The 18,067-nt window shown below is 39.5% G+C and overlaps 1 protein-coding gene across 1 annotated transcript in view; it reads right to left on the minus strand.

Moving 5' to 3' along the window:
* Positions 1–17,479, minus strand: part of MLLT3 (MLLT3, super elongation complex subunit) — a 67,071-nt gene extending 49,592 nt beyond the window's left edge. Inside the window, exons 1-3 of the mRNA XM_009274313.2 lie at positions 17,425–17,479; positions 16,014–16,096; positions 11,947–12,090 (exon numbers count right to left, since the gene is read on the minus strand). Of these exons, the coding sequence (XP_009272588.1) occupies positions 11,947–12,090; positions 16,014–16,096; positions 17,425–17,479 (282 nt within the window). The remainder of the gene's footprint in view (positions 1–11,946; positions 12,091–16,013; positions 16,097–17,424) is intronic.
* Positions 17,480–18,067: the final 588 nt, after the last annotated feature.

Consider the following 18,067-nt stretch of genomic DNA (forward strand, 5'->3'; position numbering starts at 1 on the left):
CACTGCTACTAGAATCCAAAGGTGGAGGAAGAAGGCAATCAAGTTGTTCTCCTTTATGAACATAAGTTCATGTTTAAAAAAAAAATCTTTAAAAGTTATTTATGTATTCAAACATATTGTGAAGTAAGATTCCACACAGGGCATGTAATATATTTCCTCCCCAATTCCTCATCTGCATTTCTCAGACACCTAAACCAGGGCCTGCCAAGAGCCAGAACTCTCAAAAGTCAGCTGGGCAAAAGCAATGGCGTCCTTCTTGTAATCGTGGTAATGTCAACAGCAATTAGCTATTGGGAATCACAGTAAATTATTTCATTTAGCCTGACAAATACCTTTTAACCCTAACTTGCCAAGGGTTGTGGCTGAATTCAACCCAGCTGAATGCAAGAGAGGGCACAAGCTAACAAAGAACAATCGGCAACAAGGATAAGGAAAATCTGTAGCCACATGCACATACCATAAACTTGTGCAACAGATAGAGAAAATGCATGTCTATCATTATTTCCTCTCACAGATTAAGTCAAATGGGTGGTTAAATAAGACTGCTCTCCTTTAAATTAAACTCAATGCAATGTTTTAAACCCACAAACTTCATAGAAATTACTAGTTCCATTAAAATCAAATCATCTTTCAGAAGAAGTAGACATAAGGTTACGTGTTAATTATGGAGTTTAAGCAGGTATTTTATTAACACAAAGTAGTTTTTTTCATACACTCATACAACAGAAAGATGCATATCCACATGGAAGAGAAATATCGTCAGGAGGATCAGGGTTTGCCCTACCTTGAAATTAAAAGTGAAGAAGAAAAATTCTGCCAAGGATTCTTTCTCCTAGGGTTGGAGGCTGCCATTTTTCCCCTGAAGCATAAAAGTCTGACTCACTAAAATAAACTGAGGTTCAACCACTGCATAAATTTCTTTTAAAAATTCAGAAACATTCCAGTTTAGAAATATTCATATATTCATCATTATACACAGACATTCTTAGAAAACTGACATTTCAAAAAAGTGTATGGACTTCTGAGATAGCTCAGTTTCTGGGCAAGTATTTGGACCATTAACAGTCTGAGTATTACAGACTGTGTGTTTAGAAACAGGATGCCTGGCTATAGAAAGATCTACAGGGCCAGGACGAACAGCATTTGTACCATCTGAGGTCTGGCAGATTTGGCAAATCTAGTTCCACACAGAGAGAAAATAAATCCTGTGCAGTTTTTAGAAGACAAAATCTGGACATTCCAAATTGTTAGCGTTAAAAATTTCAGTGTATTGAATCCTGCAGCTTGTTATTTCATTATAAACCCTATGAAAAAAGGCAATTGTAGATGCAAAATGTGATTAACAACGTATGCAGTAAGACAGAACTTCAGTTCAGACTACAGTCTTCACTGTCTGTAAAGATGACAAAAGACCAAGAAAATCTCATGTAAAATTAACTTTTTGGCCCCTATGATAAAAAACCACACCTGTCTTCCAAACTGATCTCTGTCAGAAAAAGGATATGGTCCTCATTAACATCTCCTATATCAGGAAAAAAAAAAAAAATCACTTGCCTTCTCCTCCCTCTCAAAGAATAAAGTTAATATTAAGTAACTCTCTAGGAACTCTTCCAAAATGTTTGTTTTCTTTGCCAAGATTATCTATGTAAAAAGCCCCTACATTACAAACACTTTTTGGAATTGAGATGCATTTCCCTTTTGCCTAAATTTAGGAAAGAGACAGCTATACAGCCAGTTTAAGTACTACTACTGAGAGCGCTCAGCTGAGAATTATAGCAACTTCTGCAGTGGGTTAACTGCCCTTTGTCCTCCCGTTAGTCAAACACAGAAACACACAGCCTGGCAGATGTACTTCAGCCAGCTTTCAGAGCAAGTCCCTGCTTTTACATTGCCACTATCACACTAGCATATACTGCTTATGTGTGTGTATGTATACATATACAGCTGTGTTAAGTCAAGGCTACACAAAAGCAGCAAAAGGTGGGAATGAGCATATCACAGCAAGCCACTAATTCTGCAGCAAGAATGCAAACTCTTCAAAAGCACAGCAAGAGTTCTCCAGTACAGCCAAAAAAAATCTGGATGTTAGTAAAATGTTCTTCACTGAGAAGGTGGTCGGCCACTGGAACAGGCTCCCCAGGGAAGCGGTCACAGCACCAAGCCTGTCAGAGTTCAAGGAGCGTCTGGACGACGCTCTTAGTCATATGGTTTAGTTTTAGGTCCTGCGAGGAGTAGGGAGTTGGACTAGCTGATCCTTATGGGTCCCTTACAACTTGAGACATTCTATGATTCTATGTATCCATGTTGGGTTTTTTGTTATGTTTAAAATGCAATTAAAAAAAGTGTATTTTAACTTTTACCTGTTGGCTGGAACTTGATAATCCTCATGAACTGAAATTCTTTGCACCCATAGGAAGCAGCTAATATTACATGATGTGAATGACAATGCTTCTAAAAACAGGCCGTAAAAGGAAGGCTAAAGAAAGTGTGGGCCCACTGCTCAATGGGGCAAGAGACCTCATGACAAAGAACTTGGCTTATGTACTCAATGTTCTTTTAGCCTCTGTTTTCGCTAATAAGATCTTGTTTCCTCAGGTCTCCAAGGTACCCAAGCATCCACACACAGTCTGTGGTGGTGAATCAGTGCCCACAAGAAAGAAAGATTGAGTTAGGGTGCACTTCATCCACAGGGACACTCAGGTTCATGAGGCCAGACCAAACGCAAGCAGGGGTACTGAGGAGCTGGTCAGTACCATTGCAGGGCAGCTCTCTATCATCTTCAAAAGATTGTGGTGATCAAGGAAGGTTCCTGATGACTAAAGGAAGGCAAACATCACAATCATCTTCAAGAAGGAAGATCCAGGGAACTAGAATCCCATCAGTCTCACTTCAGTCCCTGGGAAGAAGATGGAGAAAATCATCCTGGAAGCCACTTCCAACCACTGGAGGGACAAGAACGTGACTGAGAGCAGTCAGCATAGATTTACTAAGAACAATCCTGCCCAACTTACAGCCAGATCTATGAGATATGGACTGGATAAATAGATGATGAGATGGGTGGAGAATTATCTAGACTGCTGGACTCAAATGGTTCTCTTCAGCTGTGTGAGGTCCAGCTAGAGGCCAGTGACTACTGGTGTCCCTCCAGGATCAACACATAGTCCAAAACTGTTTAATGTCTTGATTAATGATTCAGCAGGATTGAGTGAACTCTCAGGAAGTTCACAGATGATACACAGATAACTATTTTTCAGAGATACCCTGTGCTGTCCAGGAGAAGCTCCACCATACAAACATGACTGTTGGGTTAGAAGATGTTCCAGGAACACAAGAAAAAAGGTTCAGTGAGCTGTTCCATAAGGCATACAGAAACTCAGCCAGCAGGTGAGGTGAACTCCCAAGAAAGCCAGGCTGCAATCAAGACGGAGAGATGATGCCGACATGGCAGAGAATGCCAGTCAAGACAAAGAGAAGAAAGACCAATAGCAGCACTGATTAATGGAATAACTGCTTGATGTCAGTGACTGGACAAAAACAGAAGAAAATGCACTTGCCCACTGATGTTTTTCCTTGTCCTGCTCCAAAGCCCATCTGTTCCAGTGACACCAAAGACTGCAGTTAATGGAGAGTTCTGGGAGGAGATTTATTTTAATAATGGGCGTCAGAGATAGAAGGAGCCACACTCCATCTCACTTTCTCTGTGAAAGGAAAACTGGAGCATCAGTGTGGGCAGCTACTTAACATACAACACTAAACTTGGACAAGAGAAAACTACCTTTCTTAATTTTGCTTTCTTCTGGTTTATACTGTAATTGGGAGGTTTCCTACACCACCGCTAATAAGCCATTCAAAACAAGTTTTAGCTCAACATAGAGAAGAGATGCTAACATCAACATAAGGTTCAACAAGATCTCATCCTAATAACATATCTAAGAAAAATTTATGAAAACATATCAGAGCACACAAACATCACAGGAATATCATGTTGGTATTATCTACTATGGTAAACAACTCCTACCACAGACCAAAAGAACAAATGTACATAAGCTATCTTTTACTTTCATTGCTGTCATAGACAGATGTATAAGACAGCTTCACCCCGCCCCAACACTTTTCTTGCCAGTCCACCCCTAGAGAAAGATTTTTCTCCTTTTGTCATATGTGCCAATGAAGCATTACACGTACAAGCATTCAAATTGATCTGCTGGTAGTGGTATCTTGTCTCCAGTTCACCAAACACCCACTTCGCTAGCCTGCAGCTGTTGAGCTTGTATTTGAAACCTTTGTCTACCAGTTGCTTTAAATAAAGGACAGCTTCCTGGGAAAGGGCAAAGGAAAACTTATTTTTCCTAAAAAGACAGTGGATAGAGGAAATCCACTGGTATTCACATTATCGCATAGGAATGATCCTACCTGATTGATCAACCTGAATTGACCAGTCTCCATAATACCTGAACTGCAGGCACCTTCTAAGGGCATTCCAATTTGCTACTCAAGACAATTGAGTGCTGTGGAATGAAAAACTGCCATGTATTTAATTTATGTAGATCCATGCACTGCTGAACAAAGGAAGGGATCGGGAACAACAACAACTGTGTGCCACCAATTATCTTAATATAATCAGGAACCCTTTTCCACTATCCCTTTTCCAGGAATTTGGGAAAAGTTATGAAATTGTAATACCTGTACATTAACCTACTAACAACTGATTCAGAAATCTCCTTACAAAATATCGACCTGTCAAAGACAACACTTACCTACCAACACAAGGTTGGCAGCTTGGAGTACCCAGGTACCCAACAAGAACCACCCACTTTCAAAACACAAAACTTTGCTTTTCAGATCCCAGTACAGAAAGCGTGAGGACGAGCCCCAAAGTGTTCCATGGAAGATGGTCTTCTCTTATTGCCAATTTCTACAAATGCACATCGTGCCACCCATGATGCATAGGAGTCATAGATCTACCACCCCACATAGATACCTACACAGTTAGAAACTGCACGAGCTGACACAGTTGCTCCAGAACACCACAATCCCCTTATTAAGGCGCATTATAGCTTCTGCAGGGGAATGAACCACTAGCAAAAAGCTGTTGCCTGTCTCCTAGTTTTCCATTTTCCTGAATGAAAGGAGGCCATCAACAAAGCTAGAACAATCTTGCTTCAAACAGATCCACACCAAGCTACATGTTGTAGTTTCATTTACTGAGCTGGTAATCTACGAACACCTTCATACAGCAGCCTCAGAACAGGCTGGTGAGCTTCCCCACGATGTGCTGCAGAAGAATTCAAACAGTATTTTCAGCAAGAGCTATGAGATATCTGTTAGAATTCTGGGAAAAATGAACCATTACTGCAATGTTTCTGCAGCCCTGCAGATGAATTATATTCCATCGTGCATCAGTAGCAGACAAACGGACTTCTTTGTGTGGTCCTGGGCTCCCGCACCCCATGTTGTTTTACAGTGAAGAACAAGTTCATTCACCACTGAAAGCACTAAGAGTAACAATAAAAACCCAGTTGTCCTGAACAACTATTATTCCTATTTAAACCAAAAACCTCACAAGGGAATAGAAAACCTTTTAGAATTCTTATAAGTTATTTGCTTGAAAGTAATGTATAGTTTAAGAAAATTCAATTACTTCATTACGAAAAGCACAAGATTAAAGATAATCCCTTCCCTAGAGCAGTATTATACCTAAGGTTGGTTCTGGGTAGAAGCCAGCTATTCCAACTGACACAGAGAAATTGCAAGGAAAGAGGGAGGATAGAGAAAAGAGGGAAATCCTCATGATTTCATCTTCATTACATGGATTAGAAACGTAGGTTTTAGAACAGGCATTATGCAGGCATCTCAAGTGACTGAAAAGACATTTCTCAACTGTTTAACAGTAAAAACCCAAAGATTTGAAAAAAACTCAAACAACAGAATGCAGTGTTATTTCACAAAACCTGAATTTTTACCTTGATACTGTTTTCTAAAAATTGCATGCCTCTCAGAATGATTCTTTCTCTCTCTTGACCCATTAACAGATCAGCTGTCTTCAAGGAAAGAGTTACTTTTCTACAGAAGCAGAGCTACTTGTATTTCCAAATCAATTTTATAGAAAGCAGACAAAAAGGACACCTATGTTGCTAAAAAGAATCATTACTATTCTAAAAGTGACCTATTCCTTGCATCCTCTAAATCTGAAACCTCAAACTGTAATCGTTAATAGCCATGTATTATATACAAATTTTACTACTTTTGTCCATAGTGGTAACTGCTCTCTAAGGTGCACCTACACGGCTTTTCCTTTTATGAAAGAAAATTCAACTATTAAATGCTGTCTGTGTACTCCTGGATTAAACAACTAATTTTGAGTCTCCTTCCAAAAAAGTGGGAGTATTACACAGCACAAACATTTTTATTTACATATTTGCAGCTATAGGAGAGAGGGCTGTATTAAATTGCTGTCTTAACATGGACTGAAAATATTTTCACTACTTTTTCCTGCAAGAATCAAAATGAAGTTATTCATAATATCATATTCAAACAAGTGATGCCTGAGCAAGTCTATGTTTCCAGAGACAAAATTAAATTTAACTGTTAGGTAGCTGTCATTCAGCATCTTCAAAATGAATTTATTTCTACTGGCTCAATAAGCAGATTAGGTGTAACTTTCAATTTTTTCTTGAAATTGAAAAACGTGGAAGCCAAAAAAGCAATAGAACCAGCACTACTGACAATACAAAATACATCAGTGGAGTCGGACCCTGTTTATAAATGGTTTTAGTGGGATTGTTAATAGCCATGTATTTTATATACAAATTTTACTACTTTTGTCCATAGTGGTAACTGCTCTCTAAGGTGCACCTACAAGACTTTTCCTTTTATGAAAGAAAATTCAACTATTAAATGCTGTCTGTGTACTCCTGGATTAAACAACTAATTTTGAGTCTCCTTCCAAAAAAGTGGGAGTATTACACAGCACAAACATTTTTATTTACATATTTGCAGCTATAGGAGAGAGGGCTGTATTAAATTGCTGTCTTAACATGGACTGAAAATATTTTCACTACTTTTTCCTGCAAGAATCAAAATGAAGTTATTCATAATATCATATTCAAACAAGTGATGCCTGAGCAAGTCTATGTTTCCAGAGACAAAATTAAATTTAACTGTTAGGTAGCTGTCATTCAGCATCTTCAAAATGAATTTATTTCTACTGGCTCAATAAGCAGATTAGGTGTAACTTTCAATTTTTTCTTGAAATTGAAAAACGTGGAAGCCAAAAAAGCAATAGAACCAGCACTACTGACAATACAAAATACATCAGTGGAGTCGGACCCTGTTTATAAGTGGTTTTAGTGGGATTCAACATTCAAAAATCTACTTCAGGTTTGAAGATTATTTTTTAATGACTGTAATTTCCCAGTGTCATCCCTCTTCCCATATCCATACACAGGAATCACAGTGCTGCCTCTTTTCCCTCAGGCTCTTTCATGTTTAGAGGCTGAAACTAACCAGAAAAGGTAACTGGCAAACCTAGGAAGGAATGACCACATAAGGATCAATGCTTACTGGTGTTTACTTGATGAAAACTTCAATCCTACTGTATCTACTCATGCATAATTTCATGCTGGTCTAGAGGATGAGCTCTGTGGGAGGCTACATGTATATAGTTCTGTGACCACCAGTAGCTTGACAATTTGCTTAGTAAGAAATGGATTAACTAAAAGTCATCATTTGTATACAGGGTGTCTTTGGGGATTTAAAGCAACAGGTTGGATTATGGTATATGCTACTAATTCACAAGTCATATCTGTATATGTTAACTCCACATCATTAGGTACTACACTGAGTAAATGGTGCAAAAAATTCTCAGTGGCATCATTTCCACAGCAAACTTTTCTAAAAGAAATGTCATTTAGAACATAGATGCAAAGAGATGGAACATAAACAATTACACTGACTGGCTTGATTGAATTTGCCCAGCGTACTCTTCAAAAAGATTTTATTTTCTCTGTAAACATTTCTTTTTACATTTATGAGAACAAGGTCAATTGAAAGTAGGTAAATGGTAGAGATGGACTTGAGTGTAACTAAATCTTTTCAGGGGTGGGGGGAAGTTCAGTGTAGAAAATATGTTTCTGAAGGTGGAAAACTTTGACAAAGAACTTCGCAAATTGGATACGGCCTTTGTAAGATTGAACCAAAGGTTCCTATTTACCTTCCTGACTACAGAAATACAATCTCTGCAGCCAAATCAAATCCTTCTTCTTGTAAGGGCTGAAAAAGTAATTCTCAGACTGGAAGAGGAATCAGCAAGTTGGTGCCCTCCTACTAATGATGACTGACTGCACATTTATGCTTCAATCTTGCTGGTATAAAATAAAATGCTAAGATAGAAATATTCCACAGAGTTAATCTACATAAGGGCGCCACCCTAAATGTCCTGTTTGCCTTAACTGAAGCGGCCACAGTGGCACTGCAAATCTGTGCTACAGTTGTGTTCTCACTTGTTTAATTACTCGGGATATTCGAATGTTACTCTTATTCTCTGCCAGTGAACTGTGGATAACCAGTCAGAGCTTTGGGCACAAGAAGGAGATGCATATGGGTAACCATGAGAATGCACTAGCAGACTGCTAGCACTTCATTTGAAAACAAAAACAAACAAACAAAAAGGTTCTTAGCCTAAAAGACAAAAGAACATTGGCTGTAGCAAGTATCCCTGACTAGTTCGCATTTGGGATGCCACAAGATGTATGAGTGAGGGAAAAGGGGAGCTGTGAGCATCCAAGCAATAATTCAAGGAATCTGCAGCAAGAGACAAACACACAGACAAGACTATACTGAATATGGCAGCATGCAGGTGCCAGGTGAGCCTGCACTTTTCCCTTCAGAAGGACATACTATTTGTAATAGACATATGTTTATGCAAATGAGAAAAAGAATCATGTTTAGTAGTGTACGTCAGTGGAACGACAACGCCCAATGACTTTTGCCTGGAGAAAAACTAATGAGAGATCTGGGTTTTGAGGTGCACAGAAATCAAGTGAATTACACCATTATTTAAAAGCATGTAAGCAAAAGTCCACCATCTTAGAGTGCTTTTCTTAAAGCTACCACTCTGCGCTTCACATTAATATGGTATCTCATTCATTTTGAAGGACATGAACTTCATTTTGACTGACTTGTTGCCTGTCAAGGAAATTCAGTGATTTGTTACTTTTACTTTTTCTTGAAGACAGCCATAAGTATTAATTGTTTTGACTTATAAGTAAGTGCAAAACCCATCTTGTACTTCATTATCCTGTAAATGCTTTTCTCAGCCTAAAGCATGGAAGTTACAAGTGAAGTTAATGTTTCATGAATTCATTCAGTTGTCTATTCTACTTATACTTGGAAGTGAGCACCAGCTTTCCAGGGCTTCTACAATAGTAAAAGAAAAGCCTGCGTAAAACATTTCATAAAAGTGTAACAGGCTTTTCAATGCTGGGAGATGTAAGCCCTTCACAGAGACTTTTAGTAACAAGACAGACAGAATGCTATTACATCATCTCTGCCAAGTTGATCGGACAAACTCCTAGGTCAGAAAGCCTATAAAGGGAAGCACAAAACACTGATAGCTTCAAAAAGAGACCCATTTCTTGGAAGGAAATTGGGAAAATGGAGGAGAAAAAAGAAAAATAAAAAGCCAGCAGTTTGTAGCCTCCAGCAGACAAAAGGCAACGACACAAAGCATTTTAAAAATGACCATGCTGATATATTCAGGGAAAGAATTTGATCAAAACACCCCACATTTCATTCTTTACAATTAAGCAACATTTTTGCTTTTGTTAATTCAAGAAACCTAAAATTAGAAGGCACAGAAAATAAGCAATAAAAAGGACACTTCCTATTTTTACTTTTTTTAACCACCACCCCCCCCCCCCCCAAACCCTGGCATCATTTAGATTTATTAGACTTGTGCGTAAAACTTGTCCATTGACAACTGACCTGATAGGATTAATATTAAAGCAGTGGCTCATGAAGTTTTCCAGAATACAATCTTGATGTTTTATTTGCAAACACACTAAAGAGCCAATACATTGTCCAGACATGGATACCCTCTTGCACCTAATAAATGCAAACACAAAACACAGCTCATGCTTCTATTTCAATACAACTATAGTTGTAACAGTTCTCTTCTCCAGGAGGATAAGAAGGTCTTTCAGACTACAGCCGCTACTTATTTTTGCTTTGTTTTCAAAGATCCTCTTCAGCAGGCTGAATATTCTCACACTAGCTCCCTGTTATCTCCAGCCCAGAACCTACTATTGTCTAATTGTGCCAAATAGAGCTACCCATTTTTGTTACAACTGTTCAAAAAAAATAAAGATAAGCATTGGCATTTACATTAGTAAACCCACAATATGAAGGCTTGCTTAACATCTCTATCAGTGACCTGGAGGAGGCGGCAGAACACACTCTTATTCATGAGGTTTGCAGATGACAACCGACTGGGAAAGGGAAGCAGCTGACACTTGAGAGCAGGGCTGCCACCAGGAGGGACCCAGACAGTCTGGAGGAATGGGTTAACAACAGCCTCATGAAATACAATCAGGACAAATGCCAAGCCCTGTCCCAGCAAGGCAGAGCCCTGCAGCCATGAGGCTAGGGTTGGGAAACAGCTCTGGGGGATTGGCCCTGGGCACTGGAGGGCAGGAAGCTGAGCCAGGGCCACCTGTGTGTCTGGGCAGCAACAAGGGCCAACAGTGCCTACGGTCACATGAGCAGGTCACAGCCCTGAGAGCCAGGGGAGGGCAGGGACTGTATCCTCTGCTTGGTGCTTGTCAGACCCCACCTGGGTACTGCCTCCAGTTTGGATCCCCAACACAGAAACACCAACAAAATGGTGGAAGATGAGGCGAGGCCACTAAGACAGTGGGGCTGGAGCCCTTGCCCTGCAAAGAAAGGCTGCAGGACCAGGGCTGGTTCAGCTGGGAGGAGGGATGGCTTCGGCAGCACCCAACAGCATCCCTGGCACCAATGGGAGGGAATGGAGGAGACGCAGTTGGGCTCTGCACAGTGGTGTGTGGCAGGAGGGCAAGAGGCAGCAGAACAAACTGACACACCAGAGGCTCAGGCTGGAGAAGAGAAAGAGAGAAGCCTTTTTCCCCATGAAGACAGCCCAGCAGTGGAGCCGGGGCCCAGGGAGGTTGAGACACCTTTGGCCAGGGAAGGTTTCACACCCAGACAAGGAGGGGTGAAGTCCTGAGCAGCCCGGTCTGACCCTATGGCTGAGCCTCCAGTGGTCCCTGCCAGCATGAATGATTCTGCCATTGTGTGAAACACAGCAGAACCGTTTCCACTAACACACAAAGTGTAAACCTAGTTTTGGCCCTGTCTTCCCTCCAAGTGGGCAAACCTCCTTTGGGCTTTTTCATATCAGTTAATTCTACCAACATGTAAAGAAGTCTTGGTAAATTTTCTGGTTCAGACTGTGTAACATATTATATAAATTTCAGTAGGTTTATTTATACTTACAGTTTCTAACTTGTTCTATCTTACAACTACTGAATTTATTCTGCTTAATATAGAAACATTTCTCTTTAAATGAGATACACTTTATTTTCTTGTTACTTCCTCCCACCACAGTAGCCCTCCTGTATTTCACCTCTGGAAAGACAAGCAAGCAATGCTTCACGTATAAGGTCTAAGTTCTGCTTTTGCAGAAGTAAACATGAATCGCTTGGTTGTGAAGACAGATATCTAATCATGTATTTAAGGTAGGCACATGCTCATTTGCTCACCCATTCCACTTAAAGACAACAAGAACTGAGCTCTTACACAAAGTTAATCACAAAAACACTTCACTTTGCTTCACGGTCAGGTCAATCTTTATTATACTAATCATGCAGCAGCAATAAGCAGCAACATCTTTATTGTGATGGCTTTTTACATGGGTGCAGGACTCACCCCTCCTGCCTTTAGCAGCTTTCTTCTGAATTCCTCTGTCGGGTTGTTGAATGTGAGCTTTTCACAGCGGAGGTGATTTACAGGTGGGTGGCCTTCAAGGTGCAGGAATAAGTCATAGTCAAATCGAACTTTCTTAGGTTCTTCCTGAGGGTTGAAAATAACCAGATAGAAACATCTAGCACCAAAACTAACTAAGTTGAAAACAAGGGCTACATAAAGACTGTCAATTAAAATGAAAATTATGTAATTTTTAACCATTCTCTATGTTCTCGGAATTTACCAAGCATCAGCGGAGCTACAACAAATCAGAGAAGCTCCTATCAGCCCATGATAACACATGGTAAAATGCATGAACTTCATGAACTTCAAGCTGTCCTGACAAGGCTTAATTGAAAGTGTTATGTCATGTTTGGCACAGGCTACAGACATACGCATAGGCAAGTATCATGATGCAGCTGACACAAGGTAACTCAGTCGCCAACACAATCACACTTCTGAGCCCTAGATAGTACTGAAGACACTGCAATAAGTTTTGAATGCAAATTCCTCCACCAAAGCCAAAATCTATTGTTTTCTTCACAAGTTGTAGAAAGGGGTAAGAATGAAACTGCTGCAGCCAACTATATTTGATCTCCTATGTATGGGGTCTGCTCATTTATTAATGAAACTTCATTGCCTTGAACAAGTGTGGCCAGCTAGATTTCAAGTATTCCACCACAGCTTCCGAACGATTAAAATTCTCTGCCACTGCCATGAAAAAAGTGAAACTGAATGTTCCCTGTAGCAATATGGAGAGAGAAAGAACAGGAAAGGCAAATTTACCTTGCAAGAAATCATTAGTGCTCTACTGTCCTGAGAAAGCGTCAGCTGAAAAAGGACGCTAGTGACATTGAATAGACTTCAGTTTGTAATACCAGAGAGAAGATACTAAGTACATTTTGTGTTATACATTTACACAGTCCCTTCTAGAAGCGGTACATAAATTAAGTGCTCTTTTAAGCCAATATTAAGTAGCCCTTCCTCCAAAGGTCCTGATGTGCAACAGAAGCCACCAAACCAATGTCAGTCTTAAGGCAGAACACAAGTAAAAGGTCAAATTCAGGAAAAGCTTTAGTAAAAAGGGAACCACAAGGGAAGAGGAGGAAGAAATACAGCAAAATCTTAGCACATATCCAACACTCCATGTAATCAAAATGTGTGCTCTGTTCAGTAACAGATGTTTAAAAAATTCACATTAAAAAAGTTTAGTTTTGATTCAGGATTCCAAGGATGTGAAGAACAGAAAGCATAGAAATCACAGTTATTCCAAAAGTTAAATCAGAGGTTGCAAATACAGCCAAGGGACATCCTCATCATCCCATATCTAGACTTGGAGCAGAGACAACAGGATGGGACCTGAAATAAAAGGCCTGCAGTAGTCTGTTTCTGAAGACAGAAGAGAGTAGTTCCCTTAGATGAACTATTTTCTTGATGGACCATTTTCAAAGGCAACCACGGACCAAGATACTTCTTACTGTTAGAAAGATTAACATATGATTTCTTGGAGAAAAAAAAATGGAAGTGATTTACTCCCCAGTCTGCTTAGAAAACTGTGATGCTGCTACAGGCAAACAGTTGGTACCAGCAGCTTTGCCATAAAAGCAAAGTTATAAGAATTTAAAAACAAGAGTCTTCAAAGAATTCCGTGGACAGTTAGATGAACGTAAGTAGTGGTTTCACAGCAGACTTTTACTATACAAATAACTCCCAGTACCACTGCCATTATTTCAAAACGGGGTGACAGTGAAGGCAGAATGTACTGCAGTTTATGAGCCTTATCCTTAATGGACTGCATTTTCCAGAGTAGGAGTCTTCTGACCTAAAAGCATTTTTTCAAGAACTTGGTCTCAATGGATAACAACTATAGCCTGCTGCTGCTGAATTTGGGAGGGGTGGTTGTTTATTTCCCTAATTCTTTAAAGCTTGGAATATTTTCCATCAGGGTGACATGCCTATTAGATTTTCTACCAATTTCTACTTAGTCCTGGGAACAGGCACCTTTTAATTCTCCATGGTCCAGGTGGCTTCCTGTATCCCTGCCTTCTCTATTCATTAGGGTACTTTCTGAATCAGAAATTGAAAAGTTGTCTACCTTGAATAAGTGATGATGGTCTGTCTCCTCTTCCTCCTTCTGTCTATCTCCTCTTTTTCTGTACTGGAATACCTGTGAAGTGGCTTAGGGGAGGAAGAGTAGCTGAGCCAGGAGAAAGCAGTAATTTGCCTCAGGAATGCCAGCTCAATTTTTGTGCCACTTTTCTTTTGTATTGTACCGACCCCAGGGAAGGGCATGCTGCTGCAGCTGTGTGAAGAGCTAGCTGACTCACAGTCCAACTGCTGCTGCTTGTCGTATTCCATGACACCAAAATAGGGGTGAGGGATGTTTGCAAACTTCCTAATTCCACATGCTGCTTGAGGGTGAGGTGAGTTGTAATCACTGCTGCCCTCTTGATCTCAGTCTAAGCCACAACTCCTGCTGGAGAACTCCTGAGACTTGCAGGTCTCCACAGTCAGCAAAGGCAGCGAAAAGTCTGAGTGGAAAACAAAAAAAGAAATGTTGGGCAGGAAGCTTTCTGTAGAGATGCTTCAATGATTGACTCACTGTCTTCTGACTTTGCCCAGTTTTGGGATGAGCTCTTAACAGAGAAGTTAAAGAGAATGGGCTGCTTCTCATTAGATTTCCTGAATGAATCAAAACAGCTTCCCTAATGGAGACAGAGCTAAAAAGCATACCAAAAAAGCCAGTCAACTCACTGAGGCAGTTCTGTTTCCTTTTCCAACAGCAAACAGGGTAGACTAAGCCCTGCTCTTCACAGATTGATACAGGGAACATTTCAGAATTACCTGTTCGAAACCTACAACTTAGGAAGTGCCTGAGCAGAATTATCCACATCTCACACCTTGACAGAGCTTTCTGTGAAAGACAAAAGAACACTGGAATATCTACTTGAAGGCATAAATAGCTAACAAAGTTGTACTCTAACACAAATTTTAAGTGACCAAGGTTCCAGCAAGAGTCTTGTACTATGCATTTCTATTTTCTTTCGGTTTTAGTTTTTCACCAAGCATTCAACACATTAAAAGATGTAACGCTGACTTGATTAAAATAAATTATGTTAAACTACTTCTTGGTAATATAAAATAAACACACAGGTGTCTTAGAAGCACATGCAAAGTATAACAGCAGCACCACTGAGTCACATGACATACAAAAGGAACCTAAAACATTGCAGTTAAGGTACTGTACCTTAAACCATGCAAGCTTTTTGCTCTTTAATTCCCCCCAAATCCAATTCTTTTTATCTGAACAAGTTATTAGTAATACAGACCCTGTTACGTACATTAAAGGAAATCTCTGTATTTGCTATCAAAGAGACCCACAGTAAGTACAGCATTTACTTAGACTCAGAATTTGAGATACCACAATAACACAAGCTTTGTAGAACAGCACTGGGTTGTTTTTAAACTGTGCCCCCTGGTAATGTTGAATTGAGTAGAAACAACGTTCACATACAGTCTAAAAGAACGTTTTTTCAGACTGAGGATGCAGGATTAACAAAAAAAAAAGAAAAAGACTGTTTTGAAAGATCAAGACCTGAACAAATTAGAAAGATTGGCAATACTAAAATAGAACAATGAGTTAATTATGAAATCAACATAATCAAGATTGGTTTCCTTTCTTAAAGTTTAAGTGGCTCTTGAGCCTTCTTTAAGCATTATTTAAAGTCTGTCCACTTCTGAGTAGGGCTATTAATTCTTCTGAATAATTACATTCAACTTCTTTATTTTATCAGGTAATCCTAATTTCATAGTTATCTACTAAATACAATTATGCATTTCTAAAAGTTAACAGTGACTTTGAATTGAGGAACAGCACTGTTCACTGACAAAGCACTGACAAAGATAGCTTTAAACCTAATTTTTAAGTGAGTTTATGAATTAAACTGTAATAGAAAACCCTGACTTCCACAGGATTTTTTTAAATTTTGGTTTTGTTTTTTTTTTTAAATGAAAAGTATGCGATTCCATACCTTGTTTTTGAAGTAAACCTCAATTGGTAGAATGAAACCAGCATACCCAGATTCTTCAACTTTGTAGGGTGGATCCTTGCACACTGAAACAAAGAGGAAAATCCTGTATTTAACACAAAAAAATAACGTTGTAAATGCACAAGCAAAACATATGAGCAAAATAATCTGCAACAATAGTTCTATGACAGCACTATTACAAAACTGCACACACACAGTAGGACGTAACTGTGCACAACTCAACGTGAATTCTGCAAGCAAATCGTTCCTGCCTGTATACAACCCTACAGTTTAAGGATAGCAAATTTTTAATTTTTTTTTTCTTTTTCAATCTTTTCAAACTGCTAAAGCAGAATCAGCAAGGACTTCAACACCAGGTGGACCCACTGAGTACCTAAAACAGCTACATAGGCACTGCAGCCAAGGCTTGTTCTGGGAATGGAAAATAGAGGATTTCACCCTGAGAAAAACATGTAGAGGGCAGAAGAAGTGCCATTCATGTATTCATAACCCAATACTAATAAAATCCTAATTCTAATAAATGTAATTTAAAATAAATTCATTTAATTAGAACTAATGCTAATAAAATTGAAATCTGTATTATTGAGGGGAGGGGGGAACACAACACAACATTCCAGTATATAGTGAGGAACCTCAGGAAGGTTAACTGTTGTATTATGTTAAAACAGTATCCAGGTTTACCCTATAGGATTCAGACTTCTTTAACATGACAGTGAGTATTACTAGCTCCAATATACAATCTTTGCCTTCAAGTTTTCAGTTTAATGCAAGGGCTTTTAGTTACATGAAAACCCCATAGTATTGAACATGAGCTCTCTGAAGAAAGTGGCACTAGCCTGCCAACTCCAGCCAGTGACAACAAGCAGGTTGTTAGTGAACTTGGAACAGAAGCTACCTCTTCTTTCTCCTGTTTGGCTACATGACAGCCTCATTACAGAATTCACGCCCAAGTAAGACAAGCACAAAGGTAGGCTGAGCTTGGGAAACCATGTGTGTCCTGCAGCATCAACTCAGATGCATCCAAATGCTGCATTGATATGTATGACAACTCATGTCATATGCACTACCATCTCACTGACATCATAGGACAATGACAGTTTCTCTACTGTAGACTGGTAGAATGATGCAATTCATACACAAAGGGTTGACTCCTTCAGAAACATTTGCTCAAGCTCTATCAATCTTGCGGACCAAAAGAAGATTCAGACTCCCAAGATGGATCACCATTTGCTAGGATGCATGCTCTTTTCAGAATTGCCTGGTAGCTGCTCACTGCACTGTATCGGGTGCAACTTAAACTATACTTTACAAAAAGTGTGTCTTGCAATCAACTGTGCAGGGCCTGAATACCAAAAGTATTCTTTTTAGCAAAGCACCACAGATGGGCACTTACCACCCTCTATCATCCTGAAAACGTGACAAAGCCCATCAGACACATCCAGGAACATAATCGCTGCTACATTCTCAATAGTATGATCAGTACGCCAGCTTTCTGAAGACATACAAGCTTGGTTTAATCCCCAAGTAAATGAACACAGCAGAATTTTCTCCTACTACTTTGTCATTCTCCTCCTGCTCTGCTAGCACCAAACCCACTCAGGGACTCCAAGGATGAGGAAGATCCAAGTCCTTGCTCACCTACTGCAGCTGGTTATCACTACCCAGTTCACTTCATGCAATCAACGGAAAGGGAAAAGGACGACAAAAATGGAGCAAGAATAATCTCTTTTCCAGACTCTTATGCAACACTGTTCTTTTGCAGCTACAGAATCTAGTTTGTTTTTCTTGGCAGGAAAAAAGAGGACATATAGTTTGTAAAGCAGGATTTTAAAGATTTTGAAAAGTGTCAAATCTGAGAGGTGGTTTCAGCCACACAAAGCTTTTAAGTTGGAAACTGAGCATTTTGTGTTAGAACCTCCCAGAAGTAGTATTTCACCTTATATTGACATGTCTTAACTTAAGAGGGCTTACCAGCATTTGAAAAATGTAAATATAATAGTCCTAGTTAAGCACAGTGACAGGTTACGTAATACATA

The sequence above is a fragment of the Aptenodytes forsteri genome, unplaced genomic scaffold, assembly GCF_000699145.1.
Source record: "Aptenodytes forsteri isolate BGI_AS27 unplaced genomic scaffold, ASM69914v1 Scaffold46, whole genome shotgun sequence".
In the NCBI taxonomy this organism is placed as follows: domain Eukaryota; kingdom Metazoa; phylum Chordata; class Aves; order Sphenisciformes; family Spheniscidae; genus Aptenodytes; species Aptenodytes forsteri.